The following is a 13,777-nucleotide window of genomic DNA, read 5'->3' on the forward strand; positions in this document are numbered from 1 at the left end:
ACATAATCCTGTTTTACTCCAACCGTTTCTTAACCACACCACTCAAATCAACACCCAAAACCTATTAATATAGTAATTTTACCCTAAATCTATTATGATACCTAATTTGACCACTAACAATCTTGATAATGATGCTTCTGCATTCATTTTTACACAGGGATTCTGTATAAACAGGTGAAAATCTCATTTAGCTAAAAACACAATTCAATTAAAAACACAAGCACACGAGTGAAATTAATCTTTTATGCAATCTGTTTTTTTAAGTATCTGTTAGTGATGGAAAACATGCCGTAACACTACCAAAATCCATTTTAGCATTAAATAAAATAGACAGTTCTATACAGCAGCAGTAATGAATGCAGTACAGTTGCTATGTTTCATATCTCGATTATCTATTTTAAAAAGAGGCCCAACTAATTATACTTAATAAAAATGGCTATTAAAACACAAGGAAGCAACGAATAAAAAAATCAGGGTAAGAACAGATTTATTTTGTTATGACCTTTATAATAAATGCCTGTGTTGAGGAGTGAAAATCTGCAGTGAAAGGCTTTAGATTGTCAGGACATCATGTGCTGTATCTATACTGCCCTCTACTGTTACAGTCCAAACTCAACAAACTGCCCTCATCCATCTGATAATGTCACCAAACACTGACAAATATGAGAACGATTCAAACAGTCTATATAAATAAATTAATAAATATAATACACTGTATACATATAAAAGATGAAGTCAAATGCATCCATACAGTAGTCATTTAATCAGTCTGCAGTCCAGGAATATCAATATAAATGTTTTCATTGCTAATAAGTCCACCGATTATGTATCATAGACTGCGCATCCATGCATTTCTTACTGTTATACTGAACATGTAAATGTTACTGAGCCAAGAAACGTATTTTTAAAAACTGTTACGAAAAGGAACTGAAATGTAATTTCATCTTTAGGTACAAATAATTCAACAATAAAATATAATAACGATAAAAAAAGTGTATTTTTTTTTAAACGTTGAGAGCTTGGTCAGTTTCAACAAATGCACATGCCAAAACAGATTTGCCCAATTTATACAAAACAATTCTAGCACAGATTCACAGATTTTCATTTCAGTGACTGCTTTGGCACAAAACCGATCGATTTAATACTGGATTCTTACTAGCCAATTGCATACAGACACACGTGGCAATGCTCTTGAGATTGATCTAGTCTCTAAACTCAGGTGAGGTGCTCATGCTGCTCTTCAGACTCTGGTTTCTTGCAGAACATGGTGGTGAGTTCCTGTAACAGCAGTTCCTGTTGGGGGCTACATGATCTGTGGGACCTGTGCCTACCTGGGACGTGCAGGGAGTCCTCCTGGCCTAGAGTGTCTATTGATTCTCCAGAGGATAAGAGAGAGTGCACTGGGTTTGACCCAAACATGCGATCCAGGGAGGCGGCCTTCCTCTGTCCGAGGCTGACGGGCCGTGCTGGCACCTCCTGTGTCTCTGCGTGAGCGCTGGACAGGAAGCTAGTTTCCAAAGATTTGAGCACCTGCAGACCGAAGTCGCCCACCTCCTCATACAAAGGCTCGGGGCTTTCAATGTGCTCCTCAAACGAGTCCTGCTGCACCTTCATGGGCTGAGCAGAAAAACAAAACAGACAATAGCAAGACGTACCAGGAGGTCAAAAAGATATCTGTAGTGGATTTCAGATTACAACACTTAAATACACTGGCCTAGGTCTACAAACCAATAAGCCATCCATTACAGTGACCTCACCACAGTTATGAAAGAGTTTTGAAAAAAAAAAAAAAAAAAAAAAAAAAAATTATATATATATATATATATATATATATATATATATATATATATATATATATACTCATTTATAGCTAATTACGAATTAGGATAATTCAAAAATTATTAATTATTTAATAATAAAGACAATATAGTTATGGTATTATCTCAAATTATTATTGTTGTTGTTGTATAATATAAGGTTTATGTAATAGTGTATTCACTATAATAACATATGTCATACAACAACAACAATATAATAATAATAATAATTTTATATACTACTATTACTATGTTATGTGTTTATTATCATTTATTATTGTTGTTGTAGTATGGCATTACATTTTTATTTACTACAAAAAAAATTGCTATAATAAAACAGTGAATAATAATGCCATTTCAATTCATTTTAAATTACATACAAATAAATAACAATAAATGTTATAAATATTGTGTTAAATAAATAAATCTGCTATTTCACAACAGCGTCAAATGTACAGATCAACCATTCAGTCCAACCTATAATGCCATGTGTTTATAAAATACCAGTAAGCTTATGAGCTTGCGTACACAAATGTGTGTCCAAAGCAAATCAGTCTCCTGAACTAAGATCATAAAAGCTACATCTCATCCATACGGGTGTTAGGTCTCGAACACAGTGACTATTATCTCATGAAAATACCTAATCTACTAGATACCTGATTAGATGATCTACCGTTATGCTAACAAAAGAAGTATTTGTGGTTAGCGGGACATACACAGAAAGGGATTCGTTCCTCAACAATGTTCAAAACAAATTACTTCCTTTTCTGAGTTGAAACTTTTGTCTCAGTATCAGAGCGACAACATCAAGATAATTGTTGAATACATTGAGGACAAAAGCAAGACAATTTGCTTGCGAAAGCTTTTGGGCCGGGACACACCAGAAGCTGCGGCATTTTCCCAAAACACAAGAGGTGAAGCGAGCTCCCTGCCCTCCCTCAAGGCTACAGTTGCAGAACAATGCAGCAGAAGCATTCTTCCTCCAAATGCATCCTGTCATATCAGGAAACCCTGGTTCCCAACAGGAATGGGGGGAAGGACCGAGGAAGTCAAAGGGAATTCCTCAATTAAGTATAGGCTCTTTTGTAAAGCACACCCTTAAATTTTGGAGCGTTTGCTAGACCCAGAAGTCATCTGATACTTTCCAGGCCTCCTACTTTTACATTTTGACCAGCCACTGTAATCAGAGTAATTGTGACTGATTGTGTTGAAGAAATGGTAACAAAACTTGTATGCAAAGGTGTGAAACTGAATATTAAGTTGGGTAATTGCTCACCCAAAAATTTGTTGAAAATGTACTCAGCCTCAGGCCATCTAAGATGTAGATGAGTTTGTTTCTTCATCAGAACAGGTTTGGAGAAATATAGCATTGCATCACTTGCTCACCAATGGATGCTCTGCAGTGAATGGGTGCCGTCAGAATAAGAGTCCAAACAGCTGATAAAAACATCACAATAATCCACACCACTCCAGTCCAACAATTAATGTCTTGTAATAAACAAATCCATAAATATATATTTTTTTAACATTAAATCATCACTTCTGTCCAAAATACCAGTCCATAAACCATAATAACCAGTCCAGTGAAAAAGTCCATCCCCTGTTGTTCTTTCACATCAAAATCCACCCAAATATTTGTGTAGATCTGTTTTGGCATGTTTTCATTAATAAATGGTGCTTGATCTGTGCATATTTCCCACCTGATTCAGATAAGACAACTTTTTCACTGGAGAACGCAATATTATGGATTGAAGACTAGTAATGATTTGAAGTTAAAAATGTTATTACAAACACGCAGCTTTTTGCCTCAAAAGATGTTCATTGATGGACTGGAATCATGTTGATTATTTGTGGATTGTTGTGATGTTTTTATCAGCTGTTTGGACTCTCATTCTGACGGCACCCATTCACTACAGAGGATCCATTGGTGAGCAATGCTACATTTCTCCAAACCTGTTCTGATGAAGAAACAAACTCATCTACATCTTGCATGGACTGAGGGTGAGTAAATATTTAGCAAATACTCTTTTTCGGTTTAACTATTCTTTTAAAGTAATTCTTATATAAAATGCATTGGATTAATCTGCAGATAAAAAGAAATACTTACAAAGAACATTGAGAGAGCCCTTCTCGTGTGGAGCTTTCTCTGCAAAAATACACAGACAACGAGTTAAGTCTCAACGCAAATACCAAGTGAGCGTTACATGCACTGAACCACTAGAGCACGCCACAGTGTTGTACCAGAGTCTGATTGGCGGAGAGCATGGTGGAGTTGGTATTGCTCTCCTCTCCTCTGATGGGCACGAGCGGCATGGTGCCAAACTTCTGCTTGGAAATGTCAGAGGAAGAGTGCCGCCTCATCACAGGTGGGCGCAGATCATCATTCTGAGGGAGGACGTTAATGTTAATTTACACCTCTGAAATGTCAATAAACGTTCAACTTTGTTCAATTTAAAATGTGCTGTACCTGTGCTTTTAGTAAATTAGTCATCCAGTCCCATAATTCAGTCTCACAGGAACAGCTGAGGTACCTGTGCAGTCAAGGAGAGTGATTACTGTCACTATGTAGCTATAAATAAACACTTTCTATAAAGCATTATAAAGAAATGCAAAATGCTTTTAAATGTATTCATACTCATGTCCTATAATACGCATTATTGTTGCAGAATTATTTACTTTTTCAAGGATAATAATGCTCACATATAACATGCTATATAACATGTTATAAGGCTGCAAGATTTAGTTTTTTCTTAATTTCTGTTCTATTCCATGTATACATATAAATACCACTTACAATTGCTGTTTATCCAGCATCACTGTCAATCCCCATCTGCAAGTAAACACACTTGTTATAGTTCTATCAAGTTCACTGATGTAAAGAAGCTTATTGTGGAACATGCATCTCACTTTGTTGGTGGTTTTAACTTCTTTCTGATCCCCATGTAAATCTTCAAGGTTTTCAGTTGCCACTCTTTCTCAGGTTTGTTGCTCTGTGATGCAGAAAAGCTGCTTTCAGTTCAGTGTTGTCTTATTTACACAGAATCCTTTAAAGTGCTGTAATGTAGAAGGTGTTTATGAACCGTATACATACTTTTTTGTCCTTCATCAGGATTAATCTGTGGTCTTTAATTTGGAAAGATCGCTCCTGGAATTTGTTTCCTTGCAAGAGCTTGGGCGGCTCTTCCCGACACTTCAGCGCTCCAGATTTCACGATCTCACTCTTATAGGCTGCAGCCCACAACACACAGATACAACAGATACAAGGTCAAAAACCCAATAACAATACAGCTGTATCATTTTATACAATTTTGTAATAAAGTATACAGAGCTGGTGTTTTTCATGAGACAAAAATGGTTTTAGAGTTGTATAGCAATAGATGTGTAGTAATAAATCAATGTGGCATACTGTATTTTCTTATCTTTTTTCTCATTCTTGTATACTCTACTGTTCCCAAGTTTAGAGTTTTTTTGTTATTTTTTTTTTTTTTTTTTTACAAATGAACAGAAGGTGATGGTAAAGACATTTAAAGTGTTTCAAAAGATTTCTATTTTCACATAAATGTTGATCTTTTGAATTATTCATCAAATAATCCTGAGAAAGAAACTAAAAATCCTGTTTTCAACATTGATAATAATAAGAAATGTTTCTTGAGCAGCAAATCAGTATATTAGACTGATTTCTGAAGGATCACTGAAGACTGGAGTAATGATGCTGAAAATTCAGCTTTGATCACGGGAATAAATGACATTTTAAAATGCATTCAAATAGAAAACCTTTGTTTGAAATTTTAATAATATTTCACAAAATTACTGTATTTTTGGTCAAATACATGCAGACTTAGCATAAAACTTCCTTCAGTTGAAAAACATTTAAAAAAAAATATTTTGAACAGTACTGTCATTTTTGTGCATTTTATAACCTCAGGTTAGTGGAGAGACTACAGTATCAGGAATATTTGTTCTTATAAATATGTTTTTGTGACAACGTAGTACCACTGAAGTGAAAAATGGATTCAAATACTTTAAAATATTCAACGCATCATTATATTCTCTAAAAGTCAGTTCATCTGTTGAATATGCTTTCACCTGTGAAAATGTCTATAGCTTCTCCTCTAGGCACCTTCTTCACCATCAGATACGCTGAGCTGGGATTGGCCATTTTACACCACTGTAGCGCTTGTTCCAGAACCTTCTCTTTAGGGTGAAGAGGTCGTTCTGCGGAAATTACATGCTGCATTTATCTGTTGTTTCTCCTGGCCTTAAATTGCCTTAAAAACATTGTTTGCACTGCAGTGTCTGATTAACTTCAGTAGTGACTGAAGTGAAATTGTGTTTGAATTAATTAGTTTGCATTTTGTTTTTACCGAGCTCTCCTTCCTCGATGGCCTCAAAGGTCATCCACACGTCTTTTTCCCCAGCAGGAATATTTCTCATATACAGCACCTGATTGGTCAGCTCCTCAGCACACATCGTGGGAGACACCTGTGAGAAAGCCACACCAGAAGTTTGCATTAATGGATTGAATCTGCCACCATGTGATACTGTTGTGCAACAGCAACTCTCCGTCAAACACAAAAACATGAAATACAGTAGGAAATACAGGAAATTGAATTTATATTTGAAAAAAAAAACTATTTAATCATTTTATATATATATATATATATATATATATATATATATATATATATATATATATATATATATATATATATATATATATATATATATATATAAATAAAAATGTAGAAAACATTTTTTTATTTTTTCCCCTCAAAATATGATCTTACTTTCAGAGTGATGCAGCAGTCTGGTATCTTTTCTTCTAGATAAACTTCAATAATCAAGTCCCCTGCCTGCGAGAGCTGCAATAAACACAAACAATATTAAAATATAATACTATAAACAAATAAAATATTAATAACACTAAAAATGTATTTAAAACTTATTATTAAATAATAAATAGATTTTTTTAAATGCATAAATAAAAGCTTTTTTTACTCTACCTGTGTGTCTCTCCAAGTGGTTATCAAACTGATTTCCAGTTCAATCTGAGTTTGATGCTCTTCATCAATCTGATCAAACACAAAAAGAAAATGCTTAAAAAGCATCAAAATGAAAATTGCATTCCACAAAAAAAAAAAAAAAAGTATACAATGGTACTCCCATATTTTTTGTACCATTTTAGTATCATAGTATTCAATGATTTGCATGGTATTCAGAATTAAATAAGTTTGCATAGTACATGGTATCTCCAAGTACTGCATTATCGTATCATAACTTCACCACGATGCCACCACAGCACTGTTTTTGCTAAAATATCATGTTACGAAGTAATTCACTTACATCAAATATATACAGGTAGTTATCGATGAGGTCTTCTATGATTTTGACCTCATGTTCCCCTTTCCCATCAGTCTGAAACAGGCTGGGAGCGAACAGCAGGGACAGGTTCTTGGTGCACATCTGATTGAGATCAGCACACTTCTGCACCCTAAGAGAGAGGAAGAGAAAGCCATGTGAGAGCTGCTATAAATGAACAAAGTCCAGACGTGGCCGAATCGGAATCAGAATGAAGACTCGCCTGTAGAGATGACTGATGAGCGCTGCTAAAGTCGTTCTGTTGACCCGAGGCAAACCTCGAATCAGCTCTTTGTATCGGTCCAAACGCTGTGGCTTTTGAGGTACCTCTGCATAATAGTATGAAAAATCACTGAGACAACTTAAACTAGCCAAAATCCAACATGTTTGTTGTCAGTTATACAAATATTCTGGGTTGTTTTCAACTTCATGTTTATGGTTGTAAAATTCAGTTTTTGTTATCTACATTAAATAATATACGTGCAGTGTGAAACTTACTGTATTATTGTAAACCACTTCAATTCCTCAGTAAAAATAATCTTGAAAAAAGCTTGCTACTTTACCTGTAAAATGTCTAATTTGTCTTTTTCAAGTGCAAGGATATCTGGTTGTGATACCAATGCAATTTTTGTACTTTCAAAAATGATAATGATACAATTGAGACTGCCCAATTGTGATTTGGATTATAATTTTATCATTTTTGTTTTTGGAAAGGATGCATTAAATTTATCAAGACTTTTATAATGTTACATAATACTTGTAGCATTATATTGTAACATCATTTGTGACACTGACGACTGGATTAATGATGCTGAAAACCATCACCATCAAAATTACATTTTCAAATATATTCAAATAGAAAACAGTTATTTTAAATTCTAATCATATTTCACAGTATTACTGTATTTTTGATCAAATAAATGCAGCCTTGGTGAGCAGAAGAATCTGCTTTCAAAAACATGTAAAAAAAAAAAAAAAACTTTTGAACAGCAGTGTATGTTCTATCAAAATTAATGTTAGCAATCGTAAGCATGCCACAGATGCATTTCATAGATATTATGCAGAAAATAACCCACAATATTTAATTAAACTGCATATAAACATTCAAAGAAAGCGTAGTTTACTAACTGGCAGCTTCCTTCCAGAAGGGGTGGAGATCAACCATGAATATATGATCATCGATCTCCCGAAAGAATCTTTTCAGTACATCAGTCACATCCTCTATGAAATTATCTCCAATACGGAGTTTCACATTGCGGGCGTCCTTACGAAACTCCTCCATCAAAAGCTTGATTCTTGACTTTGCACCATTCTTCCTGTATATACCCTCATGGCCCAGACCTGTGTAAGAGAGATTCAATCATTCGGATTGCAGTGTTAATGTCACAGATTTAGGCAGGGTGGGCTGTCTTCAGTATAAAGCACAGGGAAATGAGAAGTCTGTGTTCTCACCATACTGAGTTATAAAGGCAATGCAGCTGTCAACGATGATGGGGATGCCATTTCTGCTGAGCTGCTGGTCTTTCAGGGTGTTTCCTTTCCCTCCTGCGGCCTTCTGAATGTCTGCGTACCACAGGGAGAAATCGGTCCTGCCCATGCCCTGCAGATGCACAGTCCTGCAGACAGAGTCATTATATTTTGATGAAAGATTAATGGGACTTTTTCTGCATTGTAATAACACGCAATCATTTGCAATAAGAGTAGGGAGATGTATTAAAGGAATAGTTCACCTAAAAATGAAAATTTCCTAAAAATTTTGTCACAATCAGGCCAAGATGTAGATGAGTTTGTTTCTTCATCTGAGAAATTTAGCATTCCATATCTTGCTCAGCAATGGATCCTCTGCAGTGAATGGGTGCCGTCAGAATGAGAGTCCAAACAGCTGATTATAATAATCCACAAGTGATCCACACCACTCCAGTGCATCAATTAATGTCTTGAGTAGTGAAAAACTGCATATTTGTAAGAAACAAATCCATCATTAAGGTGTTTCGATTTTAAACCGTTACTTCTGGTCAAAATATGAGTCCATAATCCATAATAACGCTTCCTTCAGAGAAAAAGTCTATTATTTTAGACTGTTTTCACTTGTAAATGGTGCTTGAGCTGTACATATTTCTCTCCTGATTCAGATAAAATGACTATTTCACTGGAGAAAAAAAAAAAAATTGTGGATTTTAGCGAAATGGTTTGAAATTAAAACCGTCTTAATGATCGATTTGTTTCTTACAAACACACAGTTTTTCACTTCACAGGATGTTAATTGATGGACTGGATTCCTGGATTCTCATTCTGACGGCACCCATTCACTGCAGAGCATCCATTGGTGAGCAAGTGATGCAATGCTAAATTTCTCAGAAGAATAAACAAAGTCATTTACGTCTTGGCCTGAGGGTGAGTACATATTTAGCTAATTTTAATTTATGGGCGAATTATTAAAGAGTTTTAATCTTTGCTTAAACGTGTATTTATAGAAGTCAAAGACCCACCTTCCTTTCTCAACAAGAACCAGGATGTCCTTCTTCTCATGGTTCTCTGTTTCGGATGCAATGCCTTGATTTTTAACCAAAGACAAAGACAGATAAGTACATAGCTCATTTATTAAACCCCGAGGGTAAATTTAGCAGCACTATATTTTCTCTGAAATATCAGTTTCACAGTGATTGAGCTAACAGACTCACTGAGCTCCTGTAGGCGTTTCAAGTTTATAATATCCTCTGCGGCGCCATCATTTCCAGGGCATATGAACAGGTTGGCCTTCTGCAGAACAAAGAAGCCTTCTTTCCACTGCTGCGGGTCTCGCATGGCCTTGTAGCGCAGGACACCCACTCGCTCGAACTCTCGCGCCAGCAGGCAGTGACAGCTGAGAGGGGTGGTGGCCTGCCAGAGATCAAAACCGAGGTGAGATCTAATGCACTGATGTGACAAGCTATTTCCTGTGTGCATAGAACACAGCTCGAATGATTAATATTTACCTTCCCTATTGCTCGCGCCCAACTGTGCAACGCATCTGGAGTCTCCAAGCCAAACTGGATCAGTTTATCAGATGTTAGGTAAACTTCAAAAGTGTATCGAAATCTGAAGGGAACAACAAAGAATCATATTGTTATAATGTTATGATCAAGATACAATGGCATTTCTAAATCTGATTATGTCCTGAAGGATGTTGTGTTATGCAGTGGCACCCACTTGTCAATAAAGCCGCTGTTGTTGCTGGAGTCTGGCCTGCTAACTCCTAAACAGATGATGTCTTTAACATCGATCTTCATACTGGGCTCATGACATCTGTCAGACTCATAGAGGAGAATAGACTTCTCCACCGAACACCAGTACTTTTGAAAATCTGCTGAATAAATAAAATCAAAAAGGTAATAAAAAAAACAATTATTTTTTCTATACGTTTCATATCAGATGTCAAACATTAAAGTCTAAGACCAGTGACGTTTTGAAGTGAATAGTAATCGGATGGTCATGATTTACACTCGATTTAATGTACTGTAAAAGTGCTCTTCTGTGCACCAAGGCTGCATTTATTTGATAAAAATACAGTAAAAATAGTAATATTGTAACATATTACAATTTAAAATAACTGTTTTCTATTTAAATATATTGTAAAATGCAATTTATTCCTGTGATGCAAAGTTGAATTTTCATTATCATTATCATTCAATGTCACACGATCCTTCAGAAATTATTCTGATATGCTGATTTGCTGCTCAAGAAACATTTCTGATTATCAATGCTGAAAACAGTTTTGCTGCTTAATATTTTTGTGGAAACCATAATACATTTTTCAGGATTATTTGATGAATATAAAGTTTAAAGGACAGCATTTATTTGAAACAGAAATATTTCGTAACATTATAAAAGTTTTTTAATGTCACATTTGATAAACTGAATGCATCTTTGTTTAATTAAAATTAATTTCTTTGAAAAAAAAATGTTTACTGAACCCAAAATTTTGATGCAATCATTTTAATATTGTAATGATTTTTTTTTTTTCATTTAATGCTATTTTATTTAATTTCATACTTCACAATCTGCACAATCAGATGAGCAGTGTTGGGGAAAGTTACTTTTAAAAGTAATGCATTACATTATTGCATTATTCCATAAAAAAGTAACTAATTGTGTTATATAGTTACTTTTTAAGGAAAAGACATGTCTCTGCACCTCACTCCCATTTTCTCTCAACATGGGGACAGGAGAAATGTCAGTGAATAAATGGGAAAACAAGTTGTTAATTTAATTTATTTTATTTTATTAAAAAGTAATGCATTACTTTACTAGTTACTTGAAAAAAAGTAATCTGATTACATAACTTGTGTTACTTGTAATGCATTAGAAATGCAAAGAAATATTCAGTCTATAATTTTAATGGTAGGTTTATTTTAACAGTAAGAGAGACAGAATAACAACAAAGAAATCCAGAAAAATGCATTTCAAAAATGTTGTAAATTGATTTGCATTTTAATGAGTGAAATAAGTATTTGACCCCTTCATAAAACATTACTTAGTACTTGGTGGCAAAACCCTTGTTGGCAATCACAGAGGTCAGACATTTCTTGTAGTTGGCCACCAGGTTTGCACACAGGTCTGCTCTTTGCAGATCCTCTCCAAGTCATTAAGGTTTCGAGGCTGACGTTTGGCAACTCGAACCTTCAGCTCCCTCCACAGATTTTCTATGGGATTAAGGTCTGGAGACTGGCGAGGCCACTCCAGGACCGTAATGTGCTTCTTCTTGAGCCACTCCTTTGTTGCATTGGGTCATTGTCATGCTGGAATACCCATCCATGACCCATTTTCAATGCCCTGGTCCTAACGGTACGTGGCCCCGTCCATTGTCCCTTTGATGTGGTGCAGTTGTCCTGTCCCCTTAGCAGAAAAACACCCCCAAAGCATAATGTTTCCACCTCCATGTTTGACAGAGGGGATGGTGTTCTTGGGGTCATAGGCAGCATTCCTCCTCCTCCAAACACGGCGAGTAGAGTTGATGCCAAAGAGCTGGATTTTGGTCTCATCTGATCACGACACTTTCACCCAGTTCTCCTCTGAATCATTGGCAAACTTCAGACGGGCCTGTACATGTGCTTTCTTGAGCAGGGGGACCTTGCGGGCGCTGCAGGATCAGTCCCTCACGGCGTAGTGTGTTACCAATTGTTTTCTTGGTGACTATGGTCCCAGCTGCCTTGAGATCATTGACGAGATCCTCCCGTGTAGTTCTGGGCGGATTCCTCACCGTTCTCATGATCATTGAAACTCCACGAGGTGAGATCTTGCATGGAGTCCCAGTCCAAGGGAGATTGACAGTTATTTTGTGTTTCTTCCATTTGCGAATAATCGCACCAACTGTTGTCACCACCTCACCAAGCTGCTTGGCGATGTTCTTGTAGCCCATTCCAGCCTTGTGTAGGTCTACAATCTTTCCCCTGACATATTTGGTCTTGGCCATGGTGGAGAGTTTGGAATCTGACTGATTGATTGCTTCTGTGGACAGGTGTCTTTTATACAGGTAACAAACTGAGATTAGGCTCCCTTTAAGAGAGTGCTCCTAATCTCAGATCCTTACCTGTATAAAAGACACCTGGGAGCCAGAAATCTTGCTGATTGATAGGGGATCAAATACTTATTTGACTCATTAAAATGCAAATCAATTTATAACTTTATTGAAATGTGTTTTTCTGGATTTTTTGTTGTTGTTGTTATTCTGTCTCTCACTGTTCAAATAAACCCTACCATTAAAATTATAGACTGATCATTTCTTTATTAGTGGGCAAACATACAAAATCAGCAGGAGATCAAATAATTTGTTTCCCCACTGTAGTTACATGGTACTGGAATAGCTTTATTTTTACTGAAGAGGAACAGTCTGCTCCTAAATCACAAGGCTTGTTTATGGCACATAGTTGCCTACCGTCTCTGGTTCTGCGGGATAATGTCCCTTTGTTCAAGGAGCTTGATTTGTAGAGGTAGCCGGAGTAGAGGATGGGCTGCATGATCTCATCATAGACACAAGAATCTGAATCCAGAGAATGACAGTGAGATACTTCACTTGTATGGATGACATATATTACAATTTCCATATGCTAAAGATGAAGTATGCAATTTTATTGATGTTACAGTATAGAGAATCGAAGAACGTAGCAAAACATACATTTAAAAAAACATTATTCACTATGTTCAAGATGGAGAATTTTAAGAGAACTGATTTAGTTTATTTTTTCCAGTTCTGACTAGGTGCCTATTAAATTGCAAACTTCACCTTTAAGAAACACTGCTGTAGTGAAGTACTGGAGCGTACTGGACTACTAACATACCTGCAGACTGTGTGTATGAGTAAAGCGGAGATACACGCTTATCGTTTCCATTAGCGTCAGCGAGTCGAGCGGCCTCAGCCTCCGCAAAAATCTGAGTGACCGTTTTTAGCAGGTTCTGCTCAGTCACAGCAGTGCACAGCGCCTGCAGGGTGACCACATACACACACAATCATATACACACACAATCACATACACCGCTAATAGCATATTTAGCCAGCGGACTTTTTGCAGTCCTTTTATTAGTGCTCTTCGTTATTTACAATTCACAACACAGCCATCGGCTTA

At 36.2% G+C, this 13,777-nt stretch overlaps 1 protein-coding gene across 2 annotated transcripts in view; it reads right to left on the reverse strand.

The window, feature by feature from the left end:
- Positions 1–223: 223 nt before the first annotated feature.
- LOC306853198 (arf-GAP with Rho-GAP domain, ANK repeat and PH domain-containing protein 3-like) overlaps positions 224–13,777 on the reverse strand; it is a 32,870-nt gene continuing 19,316 nt past the window's right edge. Inside the window, exons 14-34 of one of the 2 annotated variants that reach the window (XM_079390426.1) lie at positions 13,493–13,634; positions 13,090–13,194; positions 10,365–10,521; positions 10,151–10,253; positions 9,857–10,055; positions 9,665–9,728; positions 8,628–8,791; positions 8,304–8,516; positions 7,399–7,504; positions 7,161–7,308; positions 6,821–6,889; positions 6,605–6,679; positions 6,182–6,299; positions 5,904–6,032; positions 4,909–5,045; positions 4,725–4,807; positions 4,612–4,647; positions 4,285–4,348; positions 4,059–4,202; positions 3,925–3,963; positions 224–1,617 (exon numbers count right to left, since the gene is read on the reverse strand). In XM_079390426.1, the coding sequence (XP_079246552.1) occupies positions 1,216–1,617; positions 3,925–3,963; positions 4,059–4,202; positions 4,285–4,348; positions 4,612–4,647; positions 4,725–4,807; positions 4,909–5,045; positions 5,904–6,032; positions 6,182–6,299; positions 6,605–6,679; positions 6,821–6,889; positions 7,161–7,308; positions 7,399–7,504; positions 8,304–8,516; positions 8,628–8,791; positions 9,665–9,728; positions 9,857–10,055; positions 10,151–10,253; positions 10,365–10,521; positions 13,090–13,194; positions 13,493–13,634 (2,697 nt within the window). In that variant the 3' untranslated portion in view covers positions 224–1,215. The remainder of the gene's footprint in view (positions 1,618–3,924; positions 3,964–4,058; positions 4,203–4,284; positions 4,349–4,611; positions 4,648–4,724; positions 4,808–4,908; positions 5,046–5,903; positions 6,033–6,181; positions 6,300–6,604; positions 6,680–6,820; positions 6,890–7,160; positions 7,309–7,398; positions 7,505–8,303; positions 8,517–8,627; positions 8,792–9,664; positions 9,729–9,856; positions 10,056–10,150; positions 10,254–10,364; positions 10,522–13,089; positions 13,195–13,492; positions 13,635–13,777) is intronic. The other variant, XM_079390427.1, reaches the window with a different exon arrangement.

Source organism: Barbus barbus (assembly GCF_936440315.1).
Source record: "Barbus barbus genome assembly, chromosome: 33".
NCBI classification, from domain to species: domain Eukaryota; kingdom Metazoa; phylum Chordata; class Actinopteri; order Cypriniformes; family Cyprinidae; genus Barbus; species Barbus barbus.